General features: G+C 37.0%; 1 protein-coding gene across 1 annotated transcript; it reads right to left on the reverse strand.

Annotated features, from left to right (window-relative positions):
* Nucleotides 1-5,586: 5,586 nt before the first annotated feature.
* On the reverse strand, nucleotides 5,587-10,753 carry LOC108681746 (rhodanese domain-containing protein CG4456). The gene is made up of 4 exons (XM_018170814.2): nucleotides 10,699-10,753; nucleotides 8,568-8,687; nucleotides 8,101-8,275; nucleotides 5,587-6,325 (listed from the first exon to the last, which is right to left on the reverse strand). The coding sequence occupies exons 1-4, from the start codon at nucleotides 10,703-10,705 to the stop codon at nucleotides 6,262-6,264; spliced, it is 366 nt and encodes a 121-aa protein (XP_018026303.1). The 5' UTR covers nucleotides 10,706-10,753; the 3' UTR covers nucleotides 5,587-6,261.
* Nucleotides 10,754-25,347: the final 14,594 nt, after the last annotated feature.

Here is a 25,347-nt window from a genome sequence, read left to right on the forward strand (position 1 = left end):
TGGGCAGTAGCGCGCTACATATAGCGGCAGCTACTAGCGGCCGCTACATTTTCAGGAGCGGTAGCGGTAGCGGCGCTACATGTAAGCAATTGTAGCGAAAGCGCCTGCTACATGTTTAAGTAGCAATACGAGGTTTTGCCGCTACAGCGCAACCGCTACATTTATAGATAAAGCCTTTAGATTTTACTTAATAGTATTAAATATTATTTAAAAACCAGCACGATACATAGATAATATTAAAAAGAATAAAACTGTATGAAAGATTTCGTTGTAATGTTGTCAACCTCAGCCTGTTACTAGTGACAAGATGTTAGTTGTTACCAGAGGTGGGCAGTAGCGCGCTACGCGGGCGCTACATTTTCAGTAGCGGTAGCGGGAGCGGTGCTACATTTAAGCAATTGTAGCGGTAGCGCCCGCTACATTTAGAGCATGTAGCCCGCTACATTTCAAAGTAGCGAGGCCCAGCTCTGACTATTCAATAAACAAGCTTTCAGTGTCGCCAGAAATTAGACCAGTGATCGTAAATAAAATATGAATGAAATTAAAAATGAAACACCATTATAATAAATGAACGATAAATACTAGAAAACATAACATAAACCGTGTGTCTTGCTAGCCCTTGCCTATTAATTCTTAATCATGTCACAGGTTCGGAGCATCGCTCTGTGGTGGATCACATAGCAATGACGAGGTACATGGCGGGTCTACATGAGATAACGTAATAGTTCACTCAAAAACTGAAATGACAGTTCACTTAACCACGCTAGTGATGAAATTATTATTCGAAGGCGTTCCCTAGCAACGTTCCCTAACTCTGTGTTAGAAGCCGCGTGAAGCCAGCTGCCACGTCATGGCCGAATTTCCTAGAAGTAATAACGGCAAAACAGTGGATTTCTTTGAGGCGTTCAGCCAACGGTGGTACTCGTTCGAAAAATCAACCAAATCAACCTTTGTTCACAGATCATCACTCACGAGCAGCACGGTTGAAACAACAGTAAAGCAGCCGAAGACTTTAGAGTGTCTCAGGTGTTGATGACCTAACCATGTTGGTAGTAAGACACCCAAGTGTGGTTGGTGCTCCTAAGCCTAAGTGTGTTAGGTTCCTCCTCGGAGGTATTTGGTACAGCAGGCGGGCTTAGTGACCCCAGCCTCCCAGGTGCGATGCCGATTAGTGCCCCAATGTATGGTTGATACTCATAACTTAGGCGTATGGTTTATACCCAGTACTTAGGCATAGTCTGGAGTCTAAAAAGTACTGAATAACTTGCTTCGCTACATTAAATTAAAGTCATATTAGGTCTTGAATCATTCAATTGCAATCAATTGAGAACGACCGAGATTGACTAAAGACATTCTCGTGGTTTTGAGAGGAGCAAGAACTTTAATGTAGTTTCTCCTCTAAATCTTCTCTCAGAAAGAAAATTGAGTTTGTGGCTAACTAAAATTTTATTTTCTTCTACTTTCCGACTCCCACGTCAATGATGATAATGCAATCTACAACGAATGCTAATCTTACATAAACTTAGCGTGATTTATTTGGAAATTGATAACTTAAGATAAGTAATGCATCATTGATAGAAGTAAAGCCTAGGAAAGTGTTATCAGATCTGAGTTCGGACAGCTATCTTATCTACCGCATATTAATAAAATCTACTGATATTATTCACTTGCTGGACAAGGAATCAAAATGCTCATTATCAGCCATTACCACACTGTGCGAGAACCACACTGTGTTAGGACCACACTGTGTGAGGACCACACTGTGGGAGGACCACACTGTGGGAGGACCACACTGTGTGAGGACCACACTGTGCGAGGACCACACTGTAGGATGACCACACTCTGGGAGGACCACACTGTGGAAGGACCACACTGTGTGAGGACCACACTGTGCGAGGACCACAGTGTGCGAGGACCACAATGTGTGAGGACAACACTGTGGGAGGACCACACTGTGTGAGGACCACACTGTGCGAGGATCACACTGTGCGAGGACCACAACACACTGTGCGAAGACCACACTGTGCGAGGACCACACTGTGCGAGGACCACACTGTGCGAGGACCACACTGTGCGAGGACCACACTGTGTGAGGACCACACTGTGCGAGGACCACACTGTGTGAGGACCACACTGTGTGAGGACCGCACTGTGTGAGGACCACACTGTGCGAGGGCCACACTGACTGCAAGCTGTCGTAGTAGGAGGCTCGAGATCGAGCATGGCTAGGGTGAAGAGTGGAGTACCACAGGGAACGGTACTCGGCCCAATCCTCTTCATCATCCACATCGTCGACATAGATGTGGCTGTGAACCACGCCACTGCATCGTCATTCGCGGACGACACCAGGATACTAATGACCATAACGGACAGGAGGGACCGCGAGAGGTTGCAAGAAGACCTCTCTGCAATATATGCGATGACCACACTGCGCGAAGACCACACTGTGCGAAGACCACAGTGTCGCAGAGGTCCCTTTCCTTGGGTTTCGGTTACTCTGTACGTCGGTCCTGCCTTACGTTTACAGTTAGCAGAAGTTCACACTTTCATGGTGCTGTACGCTCGTGAAAGAGACAAATATTCTCATTTCTATGATTTTGTGTAAATATTCTAAAGAATTTTATTCTTAGCTGGGTCGTGCTTGAATCATTTACCTCTCGCATGGCTGAAGAACAATTGTGCTATGTTACGAAAAACTTTTCGAACTTTTCGCCTTCAAAATTGCAAAACAACTATTTCTAGATAAAAGGATCGTTTATCATTTACCTAGGAATAAAATGGTGTTGAATGAAAAGGTTTTAGATGCCTCAAGATGCAAGCAAAAGTTACATGATTAAGATCTGCATCTGGGAACACAGCTCGTGTTGCCTTTCGCCCCAACAAGTGAAGTAGCGTCATTGGCATCTCGGACATTAAAAAATGCTGGATATATTAAACCGATAATTAATTAATCTAAATCATATTTTTTGATAGATCAACGGTGATATCAAGTAAACCATCAAGTTTCGAGTAATACATAATTGAGATAAAAGAGCCATGCGAGTCGCGTGAAGTTCAATTGTCAGACTTTTTTGACCCGGTTCACACCATGGCTAGGATTCTTCAGTCTTTGGTATCGACAATTTACTTTAATTTCAAAACTTGCAATGTCTGCACATCTATTGGCCTAATCAGCCAGCAACCATGGCATTGTTCATTTTAAAAATAATTTCAAGAATCCTTGCTGCGAAAATTAACTAATTAATACATTTATTCACTCAGCCAAATCACTAATTCAATAATGTTTTGAAACTGTAAGTTTTGAATATGTGAGGAATTTGTTATGACAAAATAGCGGTATCCCAACATTACGGTAGTATATGTATTGCGGACCGGAACTTACTAGGGACGAGTTATTTTAGGTATTAAGGGAGGTTGACGTTACTCTCTCATCCTCGTCGGAAGTCTCCTTCTGATCGATATCTTATTTGTACATACTGATTGCTGCTGCTGTAATAAAGTATTCTGTGGGAGTGCGCGATCTATCTCCTATGTTGTGCCAAAGCTGACGTGGAGAACCCAAATGAGGTACTACAGAATAAATGTTTCATTTTGGTAAAGTGAAAAGCATAAGGAATGTTAAATGAGATTTTAAAGCGAGTGTGTAGGTATAGGTACTTTGACTCACTGTATTAAAATTTTTTAATCAAAAAAATAATCTAAAAATTATTAAACTTTAAATCATCCGAAACGCGATATGTTTGTAGAAGTTCTATGTAGTCACTCTTCGCAGTGTTATTTTTAAATTTTTTTTTCGTTATTCATTGAGGTCAGGCGACATCATTTCGCTCGAAAGTTCGCAGCTGCGGTGAGTTAGCGTCCTAAAGTTCTAATGCAAACACAAATTATAATACCGACATTATTTTTCAGCTGCTTCGCTTCACCATGCCTATGAAAATTTCCACTTCACAACTTTTTGACTGACTGCATTTAATGGCGAAAAAAGGCACTATGATGTTGTTTGTAAAAATTCCAAAATAAATTAAAATTTCAAATAATAGGCTCATCCGATTGGCACTTGAGAAAAAGTCCGTTCTTCCTGTAATTTTTTTCCCGCGCATTGCGGTTGAGGTACATATTATCCGGCTATGTAAGCCCATGTCTTTTACGAGATACTCGCTACTTTTGAAATAAACTATTCGTTTATTTCTCATTACTGATGGATTTATAATTACTGTCAACCATTTCCTGGATCATAAGGCTCTAATGTAGTTATTATGCAGGTCTTATACTTTCAGTTAAAAATAAAATCGTTAAAAATAAATTTCAGCGGTCAAATTATTTCGTATTTGCTTTCTTGGACGTCTAATATTCATAACAATAACGCATTTAAATAAACTTTCAATTAGTACGTTGGTCGACATATCGACAAGGTGCTCACAAGGACGAAACTAAGACGGTTCCTGAAAACCCGATTTAACGAAGGCCGGTAATTATTTTTCTTGCCCAGGAAGTCACCCGGCAAGTGAAGTGCGGTCTGCGGGTGCGGGGTAAGGCTGATCAGCCCCTCTACAGCGTCTCAGCAGCGCACTTGAGGGTCCTTCAGTCAGGAGTCCTCAACGTACTTGCCTTGCCTAATGAGCGTAAAAACGAGAAACTTTTATGATGCGGTATGTCAGGCTGGCTTAATGAGCGAGTTCACCGCAACTTTATGATGCGGTAAGTCAGGCTGGCTTAATGAGCGAGTACACCTCAACTTTATGATGCGGTAAGTCAAGTTGGCTCAATGAGCGAGTTTACCGCAACTTTATGATGCGGTAAGTCAGGCTGGCTTAATGAGCGAGTTCACCGCAACTTTATGATGCGGTAAGTCAGGCTGGCTTAATGAGCTAGTTCGCCGCAACTTCATGATGCATCTTATGAACCAAATGTGCCTGCAATTTGCTGAGCTTCTAATAAATTTCTGAGCAGTCACATCGAATTTTATTGAATGTTGATTCATGCTGCCTTAAAAGCTATGAAAACTTTAGCTCTGTCGAAAAGGTATTATCAAATTAAATCTGACACAGATAACACAGATAAGCTGATTATAAAACCGCCTAGCAACGTTATAACGTGATAAAATACTGATTAACCCTGAACCCAACACACTCTCGCTTCTATCTTGTTGTTCGTTAGCTCCTTGAATGGAATTCTACTTAAAATTTCGCGTTGGGATGCAACGTTCGTTTAAGAAAGAGATCAAAGGGACGCAAAAAATGACGCTCAAAAATACATCAGGAGATCTTGAGATTATTTTTTCCAGCTCACGGAAAGAACTTTGCTGAATTTTTTCAAGTATTCAACTTTGATGCCATACATGTCCAGCATTTAAGGATAGAATAAATTTTATAAGTAAGATGTCAGATCAACTGTCTGTGAATCTACAACTAACAATGGAAATAATTTCTGAACGTCAGATGAAGTCAGAAAAATGTGGAACTTTAAATTCCGATTTTGGTTCTAGGCGGATGATTACGACAATTTCAAGTCTGTAGGAATGATTTTGACAAGAAGAAAATAAATATCTATCATTGTTTATGCAAGAGAAGGGGAAATGTTATGTGATGATGCATAAATTTTAATGGACGGATGTTAACTATTTGAATGGATATTTTGCAGCTGTTTGAATACTCTCTTCCGCTTGATCCTTTCGTTCAGAGTCTAGGGCCAGAGTATTTATCTGTAATAATTTTCTTGTTCTTCATTGCCCACGTGCAGAGACTTGAGAGCTAAAATTTCTCAACAATCTTCTTTGTAGTGGATAAGTAATTAGTCACAGAACAATGCAGTATTTTATTCTCTGTAAACGGACCCATTCTTGCAGGAACTGATGGCTTCACGTTAGTTATAGTTGCAGTGTAGAGCAATGGATTGCAAGGAGAAAATGGTCCTTGGAATGTTGTCGGGCCTATCAGCTGCCGCATCAATATATTGTATATATTTCATTTTATAGAAGAATTGAGTACTCGTGGTATTTTCTGGCAGCGTATATGGTCGTATTGACATGATTAGTAACTTGCAGTTAATGATATTAACCGGAACATCATAATGATTTCTGGTAAAATATTTAAGACGACCGCATTCGAGCTAAGATTCTACTTAAATCATAAATTTGTCACATAAGATATAAATTAAAGCGTAATTCTTAATTTGCTCTGATAATGATATCGATATGACATCGGATGTCTTTCACCCAGAGATGTCAATGTCGTTAGACATTCTCGTTTCTATCTCTTCATATTAGCAGCACTTGTCCACGGGGCCGCCATTGCTGCTCCAGTCTTGGAACGAGCCGAAGTAAAGTCTGAAAATGAGGGTAAAATTAACATAAAAAGAAATAAATTAATCACAATTAATTTAACCTCGAGTTTTAATCCACGACAATCAGTGTCCTGATTCAATTTGTATTTTATTATCATTAGAATACTTGCATCACGCTTAATTTTTTCTACAAAAGAAAGTCAAAGAAGGCAATAAAGGTTCGAGCAACTGCACAAGAAAATCTACACTAAGTTTTTTTTCACTGCAATATATCCACAGACGGGCGTATTTATGTTTTTGGCAATACATTTTTTTCTGAATTCAGCAATACGATGGAAAGAAACCATGAAGAATGGATTCTTCATTTTCATTGCTGATGTTTTCTTGCTCCTCATGAATGGTTGTCCAAGCTGCCAAGGGCTACGCGGCAAAGAAAACTAACAATTTCTCACAGATCATGAGAATCAAAAGATAAGTAAAATTTGGAGGTGCAAACCCATTCGTAATGCTCTACTGAAAAACAAAGATACCTTTTCCCGTTTACGTAATCATGCTATTGTTCAGTTAATAAAATTTATTGGTTTACTTAACAAAAATCAATGGATGTTATGTATCTTAAGCTTAATAATGAAATTTCTGTCCAGACCTAAGTACACGTCTTCGATAGATTACAGATAAATGCTGCCAAAATAAATAAGCGCGCTGAGCCCAATATTTGTCTGCCTACGAATACATTATCCGTCCTAGATTTTAGCCGAAACTGTAGGCAGGAAATACGAGTTACCATTGAAAGACAAGGTTCAATAATTTCTCACTGTACCATAATCGGTATTGTCATTATTCGAAAGTAGTGAAAATTGTTCTGTCAAAGTCATTGCATTATACATATGTTTCCAATTTTATTATTTTGAAATAGGAAGTTAAACGTATAATTTATAGCGATGAGGATATTGCTTGAATCCAAAGACAATGCCAATTCTCCCTGCCACGCCAGCAAATGAACGCTTATCATATATAATTATTCACCTCGATCCTTGATTTGAGCATTTTATCTTGTTGAATGAACAATAACTAGTGCGTTTACACTGTCGAAAGCTTCGTATTAAAATTTATAAAGATTAATGAGAAGCAAAAAAAAACGCGCCCACCTTGTTATCGTTCCCAGCACTTCGTGTGGCAAATTACCGCTGAGCAACGAAGCCTCGAGGAAAAAACTGCACCAGATTTTTGTCCATGTTTTTCAAACAAAAGACCCCGATTGTCCAATAAGGCTGGCTTTCCAGTAATATGTCTCTCCCATTTATTAATATTTGAATTTTGGCAGACATGGCAGGCACAGAAATGTACATTTCAGCAGAACAAGAATTTTCTTTTCAATTTACCACGACGATATGATTTTTTAACCTTATATTAATTCTTTGCATCATCACTTAGTTATTATTCAATCAGTTAAGTTTTTGTTGCAAAATCTTCATTGGCGAATGAATGAAAGCGCCAATAATAAAGATTAATATCGAAGTATTATTCTTCGCGAAATACTTTTAGGTGCATCAAAAATTGAACAAAATTTACGCTCACACCTGATAAGTCGATTGCATGAGTTCAGCAATACGAATTTTATATGAATTCACTTTTAATCATAACAATTCTTGCAAATATTATCGGAATGTCGAATGAAATAGAGGAAACGATTAATCAATAACAAGAATACACGATTAAGAACGAAAGGAGAGACAAAAATGCATGAAAATGACGGATATTCCATGCGACATTAAGGTTATTATCCCTCCTGTTCACACGTCCAATAGAGTAACCGACCTGTGCCCAGTGTAGCCCAGACGCGCCAGTGTCTCCTGAGCTACACCCACCCGCCGCCCCGACCTACAGTACCACACCAGCGGCTTGGCGTCACCGCTCGCGGCTGGCTTAGTGAATCCATATTTGTGCCTGAAGGCTTCTCCGTCGAGGGAGAGAGCCTCCTCAAGCTCTTGTACTGAGGGGCGGTGAAGGATTATTGGTTTATTCAAGCTTAATGTCTTTAGGTAATTTGGTTACTGGATAGAGCCCGCACCCACTAAAAAAATGCATTTATTCCCCCAAATAGAATGTACAGTATATAGTACGGTAACTCAAAATTATTAGAATTTTTGTGATCGGTAAATGTCGTAGAAAAGTTGAATACTACAGCTTCTGCGAATAGAGTCTATTTTAGTTAGTGTGCAGATGAAAGATAATTTTTAAAATTAATTGACATTTGTCTGAATTATTAAATGCTCCGTGTGCACCTGGCAAGCAGTGCGCTCCTGGAAGCTTGCCCGTCTCCGCCAACTCTTCAGGCTTACGCAAATCAATCAAAGTGAAACACTTCGCCTTCACTCCTTCTTGTAGTTCTTCAAACTTGATTTCTGAAAAAAATGATACACTTAATGCACAGTGATTTAAATTAAAAAAAACAATTCATCGGAAAAGTTTTTTAGTGTTTAATGTATAACATTTTTATAGCACTTCTATGTAAATTCCGTATTATCATTTTTTCATAATTAGTGAAAATTTTTAGCATGACAAAAGACAAGCACGGACGGTAAAGAGGTGTATTATAAACAAATGTATCACTTCGCTCAGAAAAAATTTGAAAATATAATACTGAATTCAAATTTAATGAATTCAGATGGAATAAATGAAATGTAATGAATCCTATTATGTACTAATAAATTGATGTTTACGAACAACTGAATTCGGATAATGCCCATTTACGATAATAGATAAGCTGAATAATTGCCACTGAAATAACGTAAATGGAAAGACTTTCATCTCCAAATCTTTATTTTTTTGCAATATTCAGAGTCAGCAAATTGCTAATTAATTCCCTAGCATAATAGTGGTGACTATAGTAAACAAATATATTTACATTTTGTAAAATCCCCCGCTTTACATTATGATTGTGAAATAAGTGGTGCTACAGATTGAATGCAATGAGTAAATTTGTATTACCGACCAAAACAGTATTAGGAGGAATCTAATGTTTATAAATAGAATAACAACATTTATTCCTTTAAATAATAAAAATTGAGTCAGCCGCTCATTTATAAACTATTATTTTGCAGCGGGTGCTTAACTAAGAGACAGGAGTTGTACATGTGCAAGCGGCTTAAAACTAAAAGTGCACCTCAATTAGCTTCATTAGGGATAAAATGCATCAAAATGTTTTTAAAAGAAACGAGTTCGTAGGATGATTTGAAAATGCTTGAATTGCGAATAAGAGTCTTAGCCTCTACTTATCATCTACTCCTACGTAGAAAAGAACCACAATTGAATTTGTTTGCGACGAATGACAATATTTAAAGCTCCTTCTACATTGTGTGTTTGGATGCGAGGTAAAATCCATGCGCGCCGAGGCAATGAATGATTATATATTCTCCACCTTTACAGCCTTGTAAAGGTGGAGGTTGGTGCAACGGAGAAACGTAGTCGTAACTGGTTAAGTATACGTAAATAAATGAATGCATTTCATAAGGAATCTTATAATAATTTACCTCTTTAGATATTCTGACCGTTATATCAACGACATCATGCAAAGCAAGAAGCGTTTTATTAATGTTTTTCCAGTAAGTGCGTGACTTCTGATCGAGGAGAAATGACTTGCGCCATCAAGAGGAGCTGCGCGGTTATGTGGAGCAGGAACTTATTCCATAAAATAAACGCTTTTTGGCTCCTAGAAATGCAAATGGCTTATATTTTTAGACCTCTGGTTAAATTTCAACTTTACGATATAGTGTTTTGGGTCGAGTCTTTAAATGTAGGATTTTTGAAATTCGATGTTGATGCTCAAGCGAGGAATTTGCTCACTTTGCCTTAAGGATGTTATCTGGAATGCATTCGTCATGTCATCCATTTTTTTTATATACAAAGAAATATAATAAAATCTGTAAGATTAGGCGTGTCTAATACTGGTGTTGCACCGCACTCTTTCATCACTAACAGCAATAAACATTTGCACCAAAATATTGATGTAAAAAACGCATTACTTCCATGGTGCTGCTTGTAGAAGTATTTCGAGTGACGGGATCTTTTAACCTTAGTTTGAATCAATATGAACACAAATTGAATCATCAATAGATAGGAAGCCTGATATTTTGGTAACAGTGAAGCTTTCTTAATGAGATAAAGTAACAGCAAATTATGCCAGCTCGTAACTTGCCAGGTTTCTTGTTAATGCCTGCCGTGCATATGAAGAAGATACGGTTTACCTGACATGAAGTGTTATGTTATTAAAGAATATCTTGAGATTTTGAATGAAATGAAGCGTAATTGGTAGATAATTATATATAGGCACATAAATTTAAAAGATAACGATTGAAATATAAACGTGTATAAAAAATTGTATGGTGATTAGGAGAGTGTGTCGCACCAACAGACCTGCCATGACAATGCGATGCTCTCACTCACACGCACAGATGGGCACTGCTACGCGTCCACGCCGGGCAGTGTTGCCAGTTTTTTTCTCTGCGAGAATACCAGATTGCCTAGCTCAAAATACCAGAAATATACCAGAAATTCTATTGTACGAAAACTGACTAATACCTCCAAATTTAATGAAACTATTCGTCAGAAACGTTAGTTAGAAAAAGAAAAAATATATATAACTCAGTACTCACTGCAGTGACTGACAGAGAGTGCATTGTCTCGTCGACGGGAACGTGGTCACGGACGGATAGACGGACGGACATGGCGAGGACAATAGTGCATTTTTATCGTAAATGAGAAAATGCGCTAAAAAGTATTTTATGCACTGTGCATTTATCAGTGTGGCACTTCTTCCCCTTCGCTCAACATGAGCAAGCTCCGGAAACAGGTCATCTTCCATTTTCATACATGCTTGCATATTGCATTAATCTAACATTTCGGGTTTGATCACTTGTTACGGCTGAGCAGATAGCTTTTGGTCCGAATAAGGGACTGCAGTACCTTAGTTGAAATTTTATTTCGTTACTTGTTTTTCACATAGATGACTTGTGAAAACATTCACTCCACGAATGCATTGGAGACCTGGTCAAAGTAGACACGTGGTGCAGTAGGCAGCCAGTTCTATGAATGGATGATGATTTTCAAGATCAGTGAAATATTGTATAGCACCCCCAAATTCAGTGGCACTCTATAATTCGATCAAACCACCAAACAAAAATGGTGGAGCTTGCGTCGCAGAGATCGGTTCGACAACCTCACTCGTCCTAGGCCAGATCATCACTGATCAGTAATCAATCAAGGATCATCACTCTCGTGTTCATATTGCATTAAGCACTTTAGTTAAATGTTAACAATTAGATTAGGGTTATTTCATCAAGCGGTAAACTTGCGGTTCCAAAAATGGCGGGAAAGCTCTAATCGCGCCACTCTGAAGGCAATCTATATAATCCACGCCTACGCTGGAGGAAGTTCAAACTTCAGAAGTGGAACTTTAATGCAGTAAATTTGTAGTAAGTCAGAAAATACCAGAAAAATACCAGATTTAGGCATATATACCAGATCTAAAATATTCATACCAGACACCTTCTGAAAATACCAGATTTGTGAAATCTGGTATAGAAATATACCATCTGGCAACGCTGACGCCGGGGCCATGACAACCGTTATCGGGTTAACTGTACAGCACCTGAGAGAAAAAATATGTACGTAAGAATGCATTCTTTACTCGCTATAATGCTAGAATGATTTTATTATTGGTCGGATGTTGAATTAAACATGCAGAGCACAGTTTTGAAAGAAGAGCAAACAATCTTCCATTGACGAAAGTATTGCCGGAATGTAACCGGGTTTAACTCATTATATTATTGTTTTAGATGCGTTCAAATATTTTTATTTTAGTAAGTTTGTTGTTGTTAATGGATCGTAATTATTTCGATAAACGCGATAACTTTTACCTCTAAATTAGAATTGTGATAAATTTCAAGAAACGCTCAAATTTTTTGATGATTTCGTTTCATCAGGCCAATTCTTCAGCGCCGACATCAATATTTACTTGTCTAATCCGCCTCTGGCAGCTACGCGTGTCCATGGATTGAATGGAGGACGCAGCTTAGTTGCTATGAGGAGAGAGGCTCTGTGAGGTTTGGAAGGCACAGCGCAAAACTCTAAGTAGGATCAAGGGGAAAAACGTGATGGGAGAATCCAGGTCATAGAACATGTTTTTCTTGCAGGTTTTCCATCTATTGCTGTTAAAATGACAATGAAATAAATTATTCAACTCTTATAAAAACACAGAAGCACTCTAGAAGGAAAATGAAATACGAACCATGCAATTATTGTGTGTCGGTTTTCACCTTATCTTTCTTTTTCAAGTACAGTTTTATTCTTGATGTTAAACTTTATATATACAAACTACTGTACTACTGTACTGTAAATGCGCAGACACTACAATAAAAATTCGAAGGTGCTCTAACACACAGACCTAGCTATAATATGAACTTATTGGTTAATTGCTAATTAAATATATATTGATAGTGGTATTGTGCAGGCAAGAATTTATTTTCAAAAAGCGATCACATAATTCTTAAGTCGTGTTACTGCGTGCACTGTCGCTTGTCAGGCAGGTTTGATGTGATAACGGCATTGATTTGTTATCTTGATAACATCATGTTAGTCTATATGAGTAACAGCGTATAAACGATAGTTTTAGAGTTAGACTGAAGAAGGCCTGTCACAAACTTGCTATAAAACTATCGTTTATTACCATACCTGCGTTTATATACCATATCGTTTATTACCATATCGTTTATTACCATATCACTTAGGTACTTTCCTAACAAAATTCGCGGACCGCATATGCTTCGGCCAATTGGTCTCTACGCTCGGCTCAAAGTTACCCTGGGTCTTCTAGGCCACCAGATTGAAATCAGTTTCTGGTCAGAATCTCCTTTCCGACTTTATATTCGCCTGAGAGTACATCAAGGGTTGGCTGAGCCGAGTTATACCGAGCTAACCAGCTGCCCAGAGGCTGCCCATCGAACCTTCAGCCGAAGCGGAAATAGAGAAGCTGATTTACGTGCTCCCCGAGTCCTAGGCGGACCCTAATGCAGGGTCGCGCACGCCTCTAAATTTGGTAATGGCCGGGTAAGCAATTCATTTGCGCATTGTATTCATTCAATTCAGCATAATTCAAGCCATAAATTTTATTTACAGTATTATACTAGCCAAATTCTATTATCAATCATTGCCTCCTAATTGTTTAACAAAAGAATCATAATTTGATATATTGAATTATTGGATTAAGCGACATCTATCAGGCATTCAGGATCGCTGCGAGTATTTACTTCCATATACTCCTAATATGACCCTTTGTCTAATTATGCTATTTTAATATCTACCAGGACAAAAGGTTATACAGCATAGAACATGGATAATGTACCAGCAGATAATTAAAGAATTATATCCAAAAGCAAGAAACATTGTAGGGGAGAACTAAGCTCCATACATCAATGTTACTGGGTCTCTGCAAGCGGGCCCTAACGTACGAGGATTAATTAAAACTGATCCTTAAACTTTTTAGGGCCATAAGGTTTACCTAAATTTCAAGGAAAACCGGCATCCACGACAGAGGATTATCACTAAATGCATATAGGTTTACGAATACAGACATTATATGGACATAAATTACAGATATTTACAATCATTACAAAGCGCGGTAGGTCAGGCAATGGTAGGCTGCTTACTAGCAATCCGCTGTTCCCGATAAAACTACCTATACGCCTACTTTTTCTCTTCAGTCTCTGTTGAAGAGGTGCGGCGACTGAAGAAAACTAATAGCGCGGCCATGGGTGGCCCGCTACAACATGATTTTGATTGTGTTATGAAAATTGATAATTGTGTTGATTTTGATTATGTTGTGAAAACACACGTGTGATGGTTAAGTTTTAAACTTCTCACTGAGAGAATACTCCTCACACTAATAGAATTTCTCACTTAAATTCTACCAAGAATTCTCACTGTGCTTTGTAGAATTTAAAAGTTCGCCGATTCATTTTATGCAAAATAATCGAAGAAAAACAAGGAGTTGCTTCCGGCGCTTCACTATACGCACACCGCGATGTTCTCGGTCTCTCGTTCACTGCTTCACTCGAGCAAAGGACAAAGTTTTTTTCAGAGACGACGAAAACATTGCGGCACGAACATAGTTTTTCACGCCCTTCTTTGTTATAAATGCATTATTTGTCTCCAGGTCTGGGGTCGAATGTTACATTAATATCTCGTGTTATAGAATATTTTATATATCAATATATATAACCATAAAAGTTTCACGAAATGATTGTCATAAAAATATCATAACAATTTAATCTGTGTGTGAGTGGGGAGAATAAATTATGCATCCAAATCGATAGAGTTATAGAAAGAATTGTAATGAAGAATAATCTGTAAAGAACTATCTTAACAAGGAAATCAACGCAATTTCAAAATATAAGTAATTAAAGGCTCTAGTTTTTCACGGCGCCTAAAATAATTTTTTTTAAAGTGATCGCAATCGTTGACGCATGAAAACATTACATCTGTCGCTTTTGGAAATAAATTGAAGCATTTGATGAAAGTCCGCGAAGAATGCCTGGTAATGAGAGGTGAAGCACGAGCTCGTTTGTTTTTGAGGCCTTGGCGGATTACATTGATATCTGCAAAGCGTAGCTGAATCGGTTTTACAATTCTCAATGTAATGTGACTAGTGTTTTTGTAATTTTTAATAGCTTTCCTGGTCGCGTCCAGCACCAACTGAGTTAAAATTTGCCAATAGAATATCAAAAACTTTAACTGAACAATTTGTGTCTCGTATATACAGGAATAAAATTGTATCATATATAGTGTTGCAACGTTCCCTTTCTATTCTGTTCGGTATTTTCACCGGAGTTTCGCAATGTGACGGTGTGATTTACTACTGTATAATCACAGACATATATGATAAAAATTAATTAATTTATATCTAAATCCACCATCTTGGTGGTTTATGTTCTTATACAATTTTAATTACAGTATGAATATTATTTGTCGTCCCCCCAAAATACGTCGAGAATATCTTGACCGATGATTGCTGCATTGATAGATAGCAGCTTTGATTACCGGCGAGCCTTGTACAGGACCATGATGCATGTGTTACACGTTGGTAAAGCATTCACAAATATTGAGTGGATCAGTCGCTTTAGGGATATCAGATATATGCATAAAAGTCATATAACGAAGTTCCAAAAGAAGTTAAAATTTCCTCACGCCGGCGGGGCATCTCTAAACTTTTTTCTTGGAGAGGCAGCAGACAATGCCGCTAGGAAGGTAATGGTTACGGAGGACAGAACCATTATTTTCTCCAGTGTAGAGTTGAATAAATAATTTGTTGATGTATCAGTGCTTGCTCTTTAATTGTTTGCCAATTTATTTCCTGATTTTGATATTAGTGTGATGCACGTTAAATATCCGGTAATTAGGCAGGTTTGCATGTAAGTTTGAAAATTTAGCGTCGTGCAATTGTAGGCACGACTGAGACGAATGAGCTTTTTTACCGCCTAATATGCAATTTCAGCGGTTGATTAGAGAGCCTACAGAGCTCATACAATGAGGTTGTGGAACAGAGAATGGAATGTGCTCGCGATGACTTCATCACAACTTACTTTTAATACATAATAAGCGGCTCGCATTTGTACGCAGGGGGTTGTGTACACCCTTCATATTTATGCATCAGACATTGTATAGTGAAATAAAACGTTCATCCACATGCCAAAAATAGGGAGTTGCATGGACACACGGAAATTCGGTGCTAGGTAGATAGCGTTCAAACGACTATGTGATGTCGTAATAAAGCGATAGATTTTTAAAATTGAATATTATTTTTAAGACACCTGCACTGATCTTTTCACTAAAATCATGTAACTATAATGAGTTAATGGGATTCTTATTAATGATTTGCGCTCATAGAAACGACGGTCAATGGATATTAAAATTCTTTGTTCATTCTGTCATGTAACTACTTTATTATTATCAGTTAAGGCACTTTTTATGGTTTAAAAATATTACTGTGTTTCCAAACAGTTTTTGCTCATCTGTTTTGCTTTTCAGCCTTGGTTCTTTTAGGAATCCCGAGAGTAGATTCAGATAGTACAATTTGGCTGAACAACAGATTAACGATTCTTGCTTTGAATAGTTTGACACTGCATTAGCATATCAAATTTGTGCATAGAAATGAGTTAATTTCATTTTTGAAAGAGAGGTAGCTCAAGGCAATGTTACATTTCAAAATCAACAAACAGATTTTGAGTTGCGAAATATTTATTTCGGAGAGTTACAGAATTATTATCCATAGGAAGTTAGCTTCCAATTCTGGAATGATTTTCAATTCATTTAGTCCCTTCGATATTCAATGCAAACAAAATGTTCACTATTCATCTCGTCATGTTAACAAAATTGCTCCAAAAGTATTTTAACATTGATCATGCAAACTGTTGTTCCTCAGTTAATGCGCACTGCCAAATTTTGTTCTCGCTGTTATTCGTTTTGTAGTAGCATTAATAATATGAAATTATTGTCCTGATTTCGGCTAATAATATGAGTTTGTGTGCAAGTCTGGCTATTTCTCAGCTCATTGCCTGACAGAGACGATCAACGTTGCCCCTAAAAATGTTCAAATTTAAAAAAAAAAATTAAACAAATCAAATAAAATTAATTTATTCATGTATTTATTTCCAATTTGTTCCTCAGCATAGAGCCATATAGCCATGTTTATCCGAAGCAACCATTGAGACGGACATTCAAATAGAGCGAGATAATTCGGAAAAGTACAAAACATTTCGTTGTCAGGGGTTTCCTGTACATTGTCCATTGCTTAGGTAAAATTTTTTCTTCTAGAATAACTCATAACAACCTCCATATGGGAAATTTTACCTTTATCTTTAAAGAACTTAGAATGAAGCATTCAAATTTCAAATAGTTTCTTCTCGTATAGCTAATTTTTATAGAAAAGTAAACATTATAAATTAAAAATAGGCCCACTTGCGATTTCATCCAGTTCATGCTAGTGTACACATCATTCTATTTTTTATTGTACGTTAGAAGTCTTGTATTGTACGCTAGACCGTACTCACATTCAACTTTCATTAAATGTACTTGGACGTTACAGTCACACTTGTATATATTTGCTGAATTTGTGTGCAAGTTGAAAACACGAAAAAACGTATTGAATTTGCATGCAGTCAATTTCACACAGCATGGCTTTTAGCTCTGATACGATTAAAATCACAGAAAGTAAAGGATCGAAAAGTACGTTTTTAGGAAGCGGTTGGATTTTCTTTTCATTTGCTGCACATTTTCTTTCCTTGTTGAGAGGTAAACGAAAAATGCGATACCTCGATCTGAGTTGAAATGAATGACAAACATCCATTCAGACGCTTGTCCGTTGAAGTGAAACAAACAATTCCTTTTCTATTTTTAGAGCCAAATTTACATGTATAGGTTAGCATCAAAGACAGGGTACGTTGCGAAAAATTTAGTCTAAAATTGTTACTCGGATATTCAATTTGGCGGGATAAACTTTATTCGTTACATGCGGAATTGAGGTTTGAGTAATTCTTTTTGTGTAACTTCCTCCATATTCTGAGCTTTTCGAATGAATTATATCAACGACCTGTAATTTTTTTCTATCGATCCGTAAATGTACGCTGCAAGAGATTTCTACAATGAAATATAGTGAATTATATTATTTTAAAATGATTGGAATATATTTTTAACGGGGTCCAGGCAAAAAGAGTTATGTTTATTTATATATGATAGACACGATTTGAATAATTAGATGCTCGTCTGTTTAATTATCTCATTAGAGCCAGCTGTTCATTGTGTGAATTGCATTTTCCTCATACCTCGAATATTTGAATTCCGGTTTTTATTTTTGAGATTTTGAGAGAAGGCCAGTTATAAATGGACGGCTAATGAAGCCATATCTGCGGTATATATTTATTTCAGTGCTAATTGGATGTTTCGTTTACGGTAGATAGAAAATTTTCCTAAAACTTGGTCAAAGGTTTACGGACTATTTTAGGCCCCGTATATGTGAAGCAAACGATGAGACAAATCGGATTTGAATATGATGAAATATTACTGAAGACCTTCAACAAACATGCGATTACGGAACCGGAGAAAAATGACTGGGCTCCATTACGTAAATGACAATAAAAAGAATATTTAATTTACTTCTTACGTCCACGCCATCAAATAAATCTCGCCTAACTTCCGATAATATCATTACATGTGGCCTTTAAAACATGCGACTGAGACATTCATAATTATTATAAAAGTCTCAGTAAGAGCCCTAGGTGTCTCTGCCCTGTGTGGCCCTTTGAATTAGAATGTATCAAGACTGTAAAAATATCAAGCGCAAGAAAAAATCGTATATATGTCGTAATAATTAATAATAATTCCAGATTCGAGACTATACTGACATGGTACGTCAAAATTCCCTGGTTGACATTATTGCCCTTCAGTAGTTATGTAGGCTGGATTAATGCAACGCATATATCGCATTTGGTCATGACTGGTAAGGGAATGTAACCTGTAGCGCTTCTGTTGGTCGGGAGTTTAAATTGGGTACCGGCTTTGCTTTCCTTTCGTTGTTTTCGGTTCGCTCATGTGTATTGCTACGAAGGAAATGTCAGGAGATCAGTTCATCGAGGGAGCGCCCGAAATCTTCGACATAATCTTATTATCTCACTGACAAGAACTTAGATTCGATATTTGCGATGAGGGTCTCAAGATTCGAAATGTAACATTTTTGTCCATTCTGAAACGAAGAAAATAACCTTTTGAAATAAATGGCTGGAGGAGTTAGCAAAATTATAATATTATAACCAAATTGACCCACGAAAATGCATCAATAGTACAAGCAACGATGTACTCTAACTCTAACAATTATGAATCGTATCACAGGAATCTCTTCAGCGCACTATAGCTGCCACTGCAAGATCACTAAATAAGATAATTTGAATGAAGAGCACCACAAGGTAGAGGACATTAAAGAGGATTGGAAACTTGACAAACGAATAAAATATTACATAACGTAATAACCTAATAACAATAGGCCACTGATAGAAAATTATTACCAACGATAACATTGACTACTTTGCATCACAACATAAGTATACCGCCCAGGAAAAACTAAGGTCTTTTTTATGCCCAGAAGTTTGTTTAAATCCATAATTGCTGTCAAGAGGATTACTTTCACTTTCAGTAAACGAACGAGACTACTAATTACAGATCATTAAAGTTGAGCAAAGGCTCCTAAAAGAAGGCAGATTGTCAACAACTAATTTTATGTCTTGAATGAGAGCAGGGCCGCGGAGCAGCAGCTCGGAACCGAGCTCAGCCGTAAAGATTCGTAGAATTTGAGGCGCAAACAAATTTTAAAGGGTAAATATCTTTTGAGCGTCCTAAAGAGCTAAACGATAGAAATTAATCAAGAAATTTGCGTAGTTTTTAGTTTTTTACGGAATTTGTTGTCGCCAAAAATGAGAAGGTGAAGGCAAAGAGTCGTTGTTTTAAATGGGTCACCTCAATGCATGGTGAGGCACAAAAAAGGCAGTTCTGTCCTTATGGCTTGATCGATCGCCTCTCCTTCATCCTTATTGAATTTATTTTGCTGCAATCGTTTGCTCTCTATTGAGTTATGACTTCACCACCTAGGCACGTACAGGAACTTTGATATGATTTATTACCAAAATAAATATAATTGTGAACTTTCCCTGGAGGTTGGATGGACTCGAAGATTATCTTCGTTTCTCGCGTACTTACCGAGACGACGTATTTTCTTTGTCCAAGAACGTGTCTGTTATAAATAAAGATTAGCAATACTCGATGAATGCGATTAAAATGTTTAAGAACCTTATTTAAGAATGTTGAAACCGCATATATAAAAATTGAATAAAATTACTTATCTGGGTCTCCCGATAATTAAATAAAGCCACTTCAGCATTGGAACGTTTGGCTTCGAATCGTCAAGTCTGAACAGAACAAGTTGGTTAGAGAACTTCGGAGGAACTGCAAGCAACATATGATAATATAAACATCCCGTAGCGCAACACATCACTTTCATTTAGTTCAATTTGACGTCATGATTACAGCGTTTTTGATTTCGATAGAAAAGGCTATGAAGAGAACGGAGCTTTAAATTTTAATATCAAGCTATTGCGTTCGAAACTTATAAGGATAAAATTTCAAGTTCAAATTAAATACTCAAATGATAGACGGTGAAAGTTTTGGACTTTAGACGTAAGTCGAGATTGGCTAAGGTATTGGATACGGATTATCATTGATTGTTTATTCATATAAATATAGGCCTAATTCACAGGCAGATATTGTAAAATCAATACGGATAAAGTTATATTTCACGAGTTTAATGCAGTATCTATTTTAATGAAATGATGATGTATAACAGCTATTAATGATATTTTTATCGGCTAAAGTTTCAAAATATAACAACAGATATACTTCTTTTACATTATTATTGCATTAAATTGGGTATACTATGGCAAATACTCTAAAATATTTTAGCTAGCATCTCTACAGTAACCGTTCATAGCTCAAGTCTGACACATGTTATATTATTTTATTTTAGAGGAGAGGCGTACATCACACCTATATAGGGTTTCGGTAACCAACTTTGAATAACGATAGTTAAATTGGTACGAAATCGTAATTATTGATTTTACTTTAAGCTGCTCCAAATCAGGGGATTTATACGACTATGTTCACAGTCTTAAATTAAACCGTGATTTTTTGAAGGGTTTGTCTCCTTTCTGAGTCATAATGCACTTGAGCTCCCGGTTTCGTCGACCGGCGGTTGGAGTTCAGATCACGAATCGTTTCCATTATTCAAGTGTTGTTAGCTATGAGGATTGATGATGAAGTTCCTCCCTCGCAACTCGTCGTGGCAACTGATAAGAAAGCTATATCAACTCGCCATGGAGATTGCTAAGATGTGAGCTAAGATTGCTAAGATGTGAGCTAAGATTGCTAAGATGTGAGCGTCATCAAATCAAGTAGTTTTAAAGTCTGGTGACTTAAATTCATGCAAAAATCAACACAGTTAAGAGACGGCCAACACACAGGAAAATTTAATCTGAAAGCCTACACCAAAAATCTAAAAATACTGAATGAATCATTATAAAGATAACGAATCATGTCAATATATAATGCAACTAGAGCTATTGCAGCCAAGCATACAAATCATGTAATGAGGCTTAACAGGCTTAATCATGTCAAGAGGCTTATTTCGCCGATATTATGCTCCGAAATAAATTCCTCCCTTCACTATGATGATTATATTATTAGACAAACTAATTACGGCTACAATCAAGTTAGTATTTTAATTGGACAAAATAAGGCTGATCGAGATACGTTACTTTAATTTCAAGAAATGTTATTGAAAAAGGTACGGTACTTTTTTTTGTGTTCGAGTGCTGCTTTTATAAGTGCTTGACTGTGGGAACCTTAATCAGGTCAGCAGTTTACTGCAGTACTTATGTCAAAGTCTAATGTGTAATATACTCTATTTATCAATTTCCGAACACACGTAGGTAGCCCCAAAATAATTTTATTCTGAGAATTTTTTGCACCGAGTAGTTCGAAGTCTCTGCAAATGACGATGATGTGTAGTGGGTTAATATCCGGACACATCGTAAACATATGGACGTATCGCAAATATTTGGAGATATTAATGCGTTTTTGACATTTTAGATTGCAGATAAATGATCAAAACACCAGAGTTTATAATTATTTTAAAAGAGTGAAACTCTGCACCGGAGGAATAAAACGAACTTCCAGAGCTCATATTTATTCGATATAGGACCATAAATCGACTGCATTATTGTTAGAAAAACTACTAGCGTAATTTAATGTTTCAATATTGGATCGTTTCCAAAAATTACATTTTACACTCCAAAATTTTACTCCTCCATGTGAAAAGGTGTTTTAAATCATTAAGGTTTTCTGCAGTGAACGTACCGTAAAAGAGAATGAAAACCAAAATGGGCGGATGAGAGTCAGCATGGTTAGGATTTTAAAAAATTTTCTTGGTTTATGACTTGGATTTTGACTGTGAGCCTGAATAGCCAGGTGTAATTGTGCATGAAAAATATTCAAATAATCGGTTTTTTAGAAGTTAGTTGACTGAAAGTACTGAAGTCTAAATTTATTTTATCGTCTGAGTTTGGCCGGACTAACAGTCTCACTGGAGAAGAGTAAACACTTGAGAAATCAGCCTTCAAGATGACGATTGTGTCAAGATTTCGTCGCTGATTAAAATCGTGTTCGGATTTTGAAGCAGGAAAAGTTTTCACGCTATTCACCGGAAGATTATCTTGTTGGTCCGCGAACGTTGACGCGTTTGTTTCAACTCGGGGGAATAACAAAAACTTAGATTCGCCATTCGAAACAGAAGTTTGGCTAGGTAAAAATTTCCAACTATTGGAAACCAGTATTTGATTTCTTGATTTCGCATTGGATTCACTAGGTGAATTTATTTTTTCATTACAGCTGACGAAGGTTTGAATATCAGAATTTACTTCAACGAATCGCTGTTTATTTCTATGGTCAACTCTTGATTCTAAACAAGAAGAAGACGATGCTCTCTGATGAGCTTCATCTTTCATTTGAAGCTGATCTTTGGCATGAATGTCCTCGTGTGTTTTAAGAAGCTCTTCACATTTGATCAAATTTATTCTTTTGCCGAGGCTCATTTCGCTGTCATGCTTGGGCAAGGAGTCCTCCTCTACGGTCGCCAACTGCTTCGAGATTTCAGAATTCATACTAGGAACAGAAGGACCTTGATGTCTGTGGTAACTTCTGCCGCTGCTAAACACCGAACTTCGCTCGCAAGTAAACTTGCTTGGGTTATTAAGCGCCTGTTTTCGTAGGTGACAGCCTGGCTGCTCCATGCTGCATGGCTCCTGAAATAAAATACGTCCAGTGAGAATTTTTCTGCCAAAAATTTTGTTAGTTTCCAGTGACGCCTGCCGAAATAAAAAAATAACATTTACTCAAATTATAAACTAGATTTGTTTTGTAGCTGATGCAACAATTCTTTCACTGAAAATAATCGAAGCAGAGGGTAGAGGAGTATCTGAAAAGTGAATTAAATCTCGCGGAAATATTAATATGCATTGTTTTATGCCAGGGATTGGATTGATATTGAGCTGACTGTAGTTATTCTCATGAATTTGGTTGTCATCAATCAGCAACGTAGTTCTCTGATTCGTACTGAAGTGCTTTATTTCTGCAAATTAAAAAACTTTTCCATAGACTACGAACGTGTGAACGGATAAACTTCGAAGCTTTTCTAACATTACCGCAATTAATCCCAATCTGCTAAAGAAATATCACTGCTGTAACATATTAGCTGACCCAAATAAGGAACTCCATAGAGATTATTTATCGAGGCAAATTTGAGTCAATATTGAAATGAACTACCAAGTTTGGGCGAATTCGATGCACGGGGATAAAGGTTGTCATAAAGTGGAGTAGAGTACGCTTCCTTGAGCTTGGTAATTGGTATACGTGAACTGCCCTCGTTTCCACATCACTTATTTCCACATCACCGCAATGTATTGCAAAATCTTATTAAGATAAGATTTTGCAATACATTGCGGTCATGAGTTCGAAGGTATCTGACAAGCTTGGGTGTTGTTAAAGTAAATAATAAAGTAACTCTGGATAATTCATTGAGAAGGAATTAATTGTGATCACAAGCTAATTTTTCTGAATTGATCGCACTCTGTCATTCTCCCTAGAATATTTGGGTAACTAAAATTACATTCAAAATTTGAAGCCATTATCAGGCAAGATTTTTGAATGCAATTAAATTTAATTAATTTATTCAATATGATAGAATAAAAAAATAACTCAGAATAACTCGATAATCAGCTGCCTCAAATTATCAGCTGCCTCATTGGTCGTCAATATTAAATTATTTCAAATTTTCTTTTGTTTGATCTCAATTATTATTTTTATATTTCCTACCAAGCAAACCCAGAGCTTATGACCGGTCTCAACTTCATCAGTTGAAGAAACAATATCTCCATTTTAACCATAATATTTATTACAATAAAATAAATGATAGGATAACTTAGAGAAGATCCGATACGAGAATTAGTGTGATATCTCTTACATTTAGCCCACAGACTCGCCTAACACCTATAATACGTGGATAATAAATGAGTAACAAATTATAAATGGACTGAGATGTGTGGGAAAAATCTGTACTAAATGTATGGCATTTGTTTAATTAATGCATGAAACATGAAAGAGAATAAACGGACTATCAATAAATACATAAAAGGAATTTACATAAACTTAATTACAAGAATTTATAATGGTTTCCTTGCTCAATTGTCAATAAAAATCTTGTACTGTATCAGCTTCGAAGGCTTCCTGAAAATATTCATATAGAGCCATATTTAGGACTGTTGAGATTCGATTACTAAGAAATCATAATACGCTACGTCGCGCTTAATATAAGTGAATAACGAGGATAATTAACTATTGTTACCATTACTATAGGAACACCACTGAACTGGCACGCACATGATTGTTACAAAATAAAGACCCAACAATACTTCCGTGTTGGCACCGCGATGCATAAAACATTTTATAACAAAATCATGTCAGTGGCAAATTAAAACCTAAATGAGAAATAGCAAGTATACTAACGCATGTCTTAACAGTGAACAAAAAATGCAAAGAAACACATAAAATTCCATCTAAAAGACATGCTTATATGACAAAAATGTTACGTTTGCTAGTCGTAAGACTTCTAAGTCCAAGCTAGCTAAGGAATTAAGAAGATGGGCAGAGACGAGACTATAGTCTATAGGTTTGGGGAACTATTTGGTGGAATCTGGTATACAACTGAAGGACTAAGGCTTGCTGGCCTTACATGATCTACTATTGACACTATAGTAGTTCTACTTGAATTTGATCCTAATATGTAAACACGCAACAAAAAATGTGTTATTTCGGTTAATCGTCCTAACGCGAGAATTAACGTTTCAGCAGAAATGC

This window comes from Hyalella azteca, unplaced genomic scaffold, assembly GCF_000764305.2.
Source record: "Hyalella azteca isolate HAZT.00-mixed unplaced genomic scaffold, Hazt_2.0.2 contig10171, whole genome shotgun sequence".
Lineage (NCBI taxonomy): Eukaryota > Metazoa > Arthropoda > Malacostraca > Amphipoda > Hyalellidae > Hyalella > Hyalella azteca.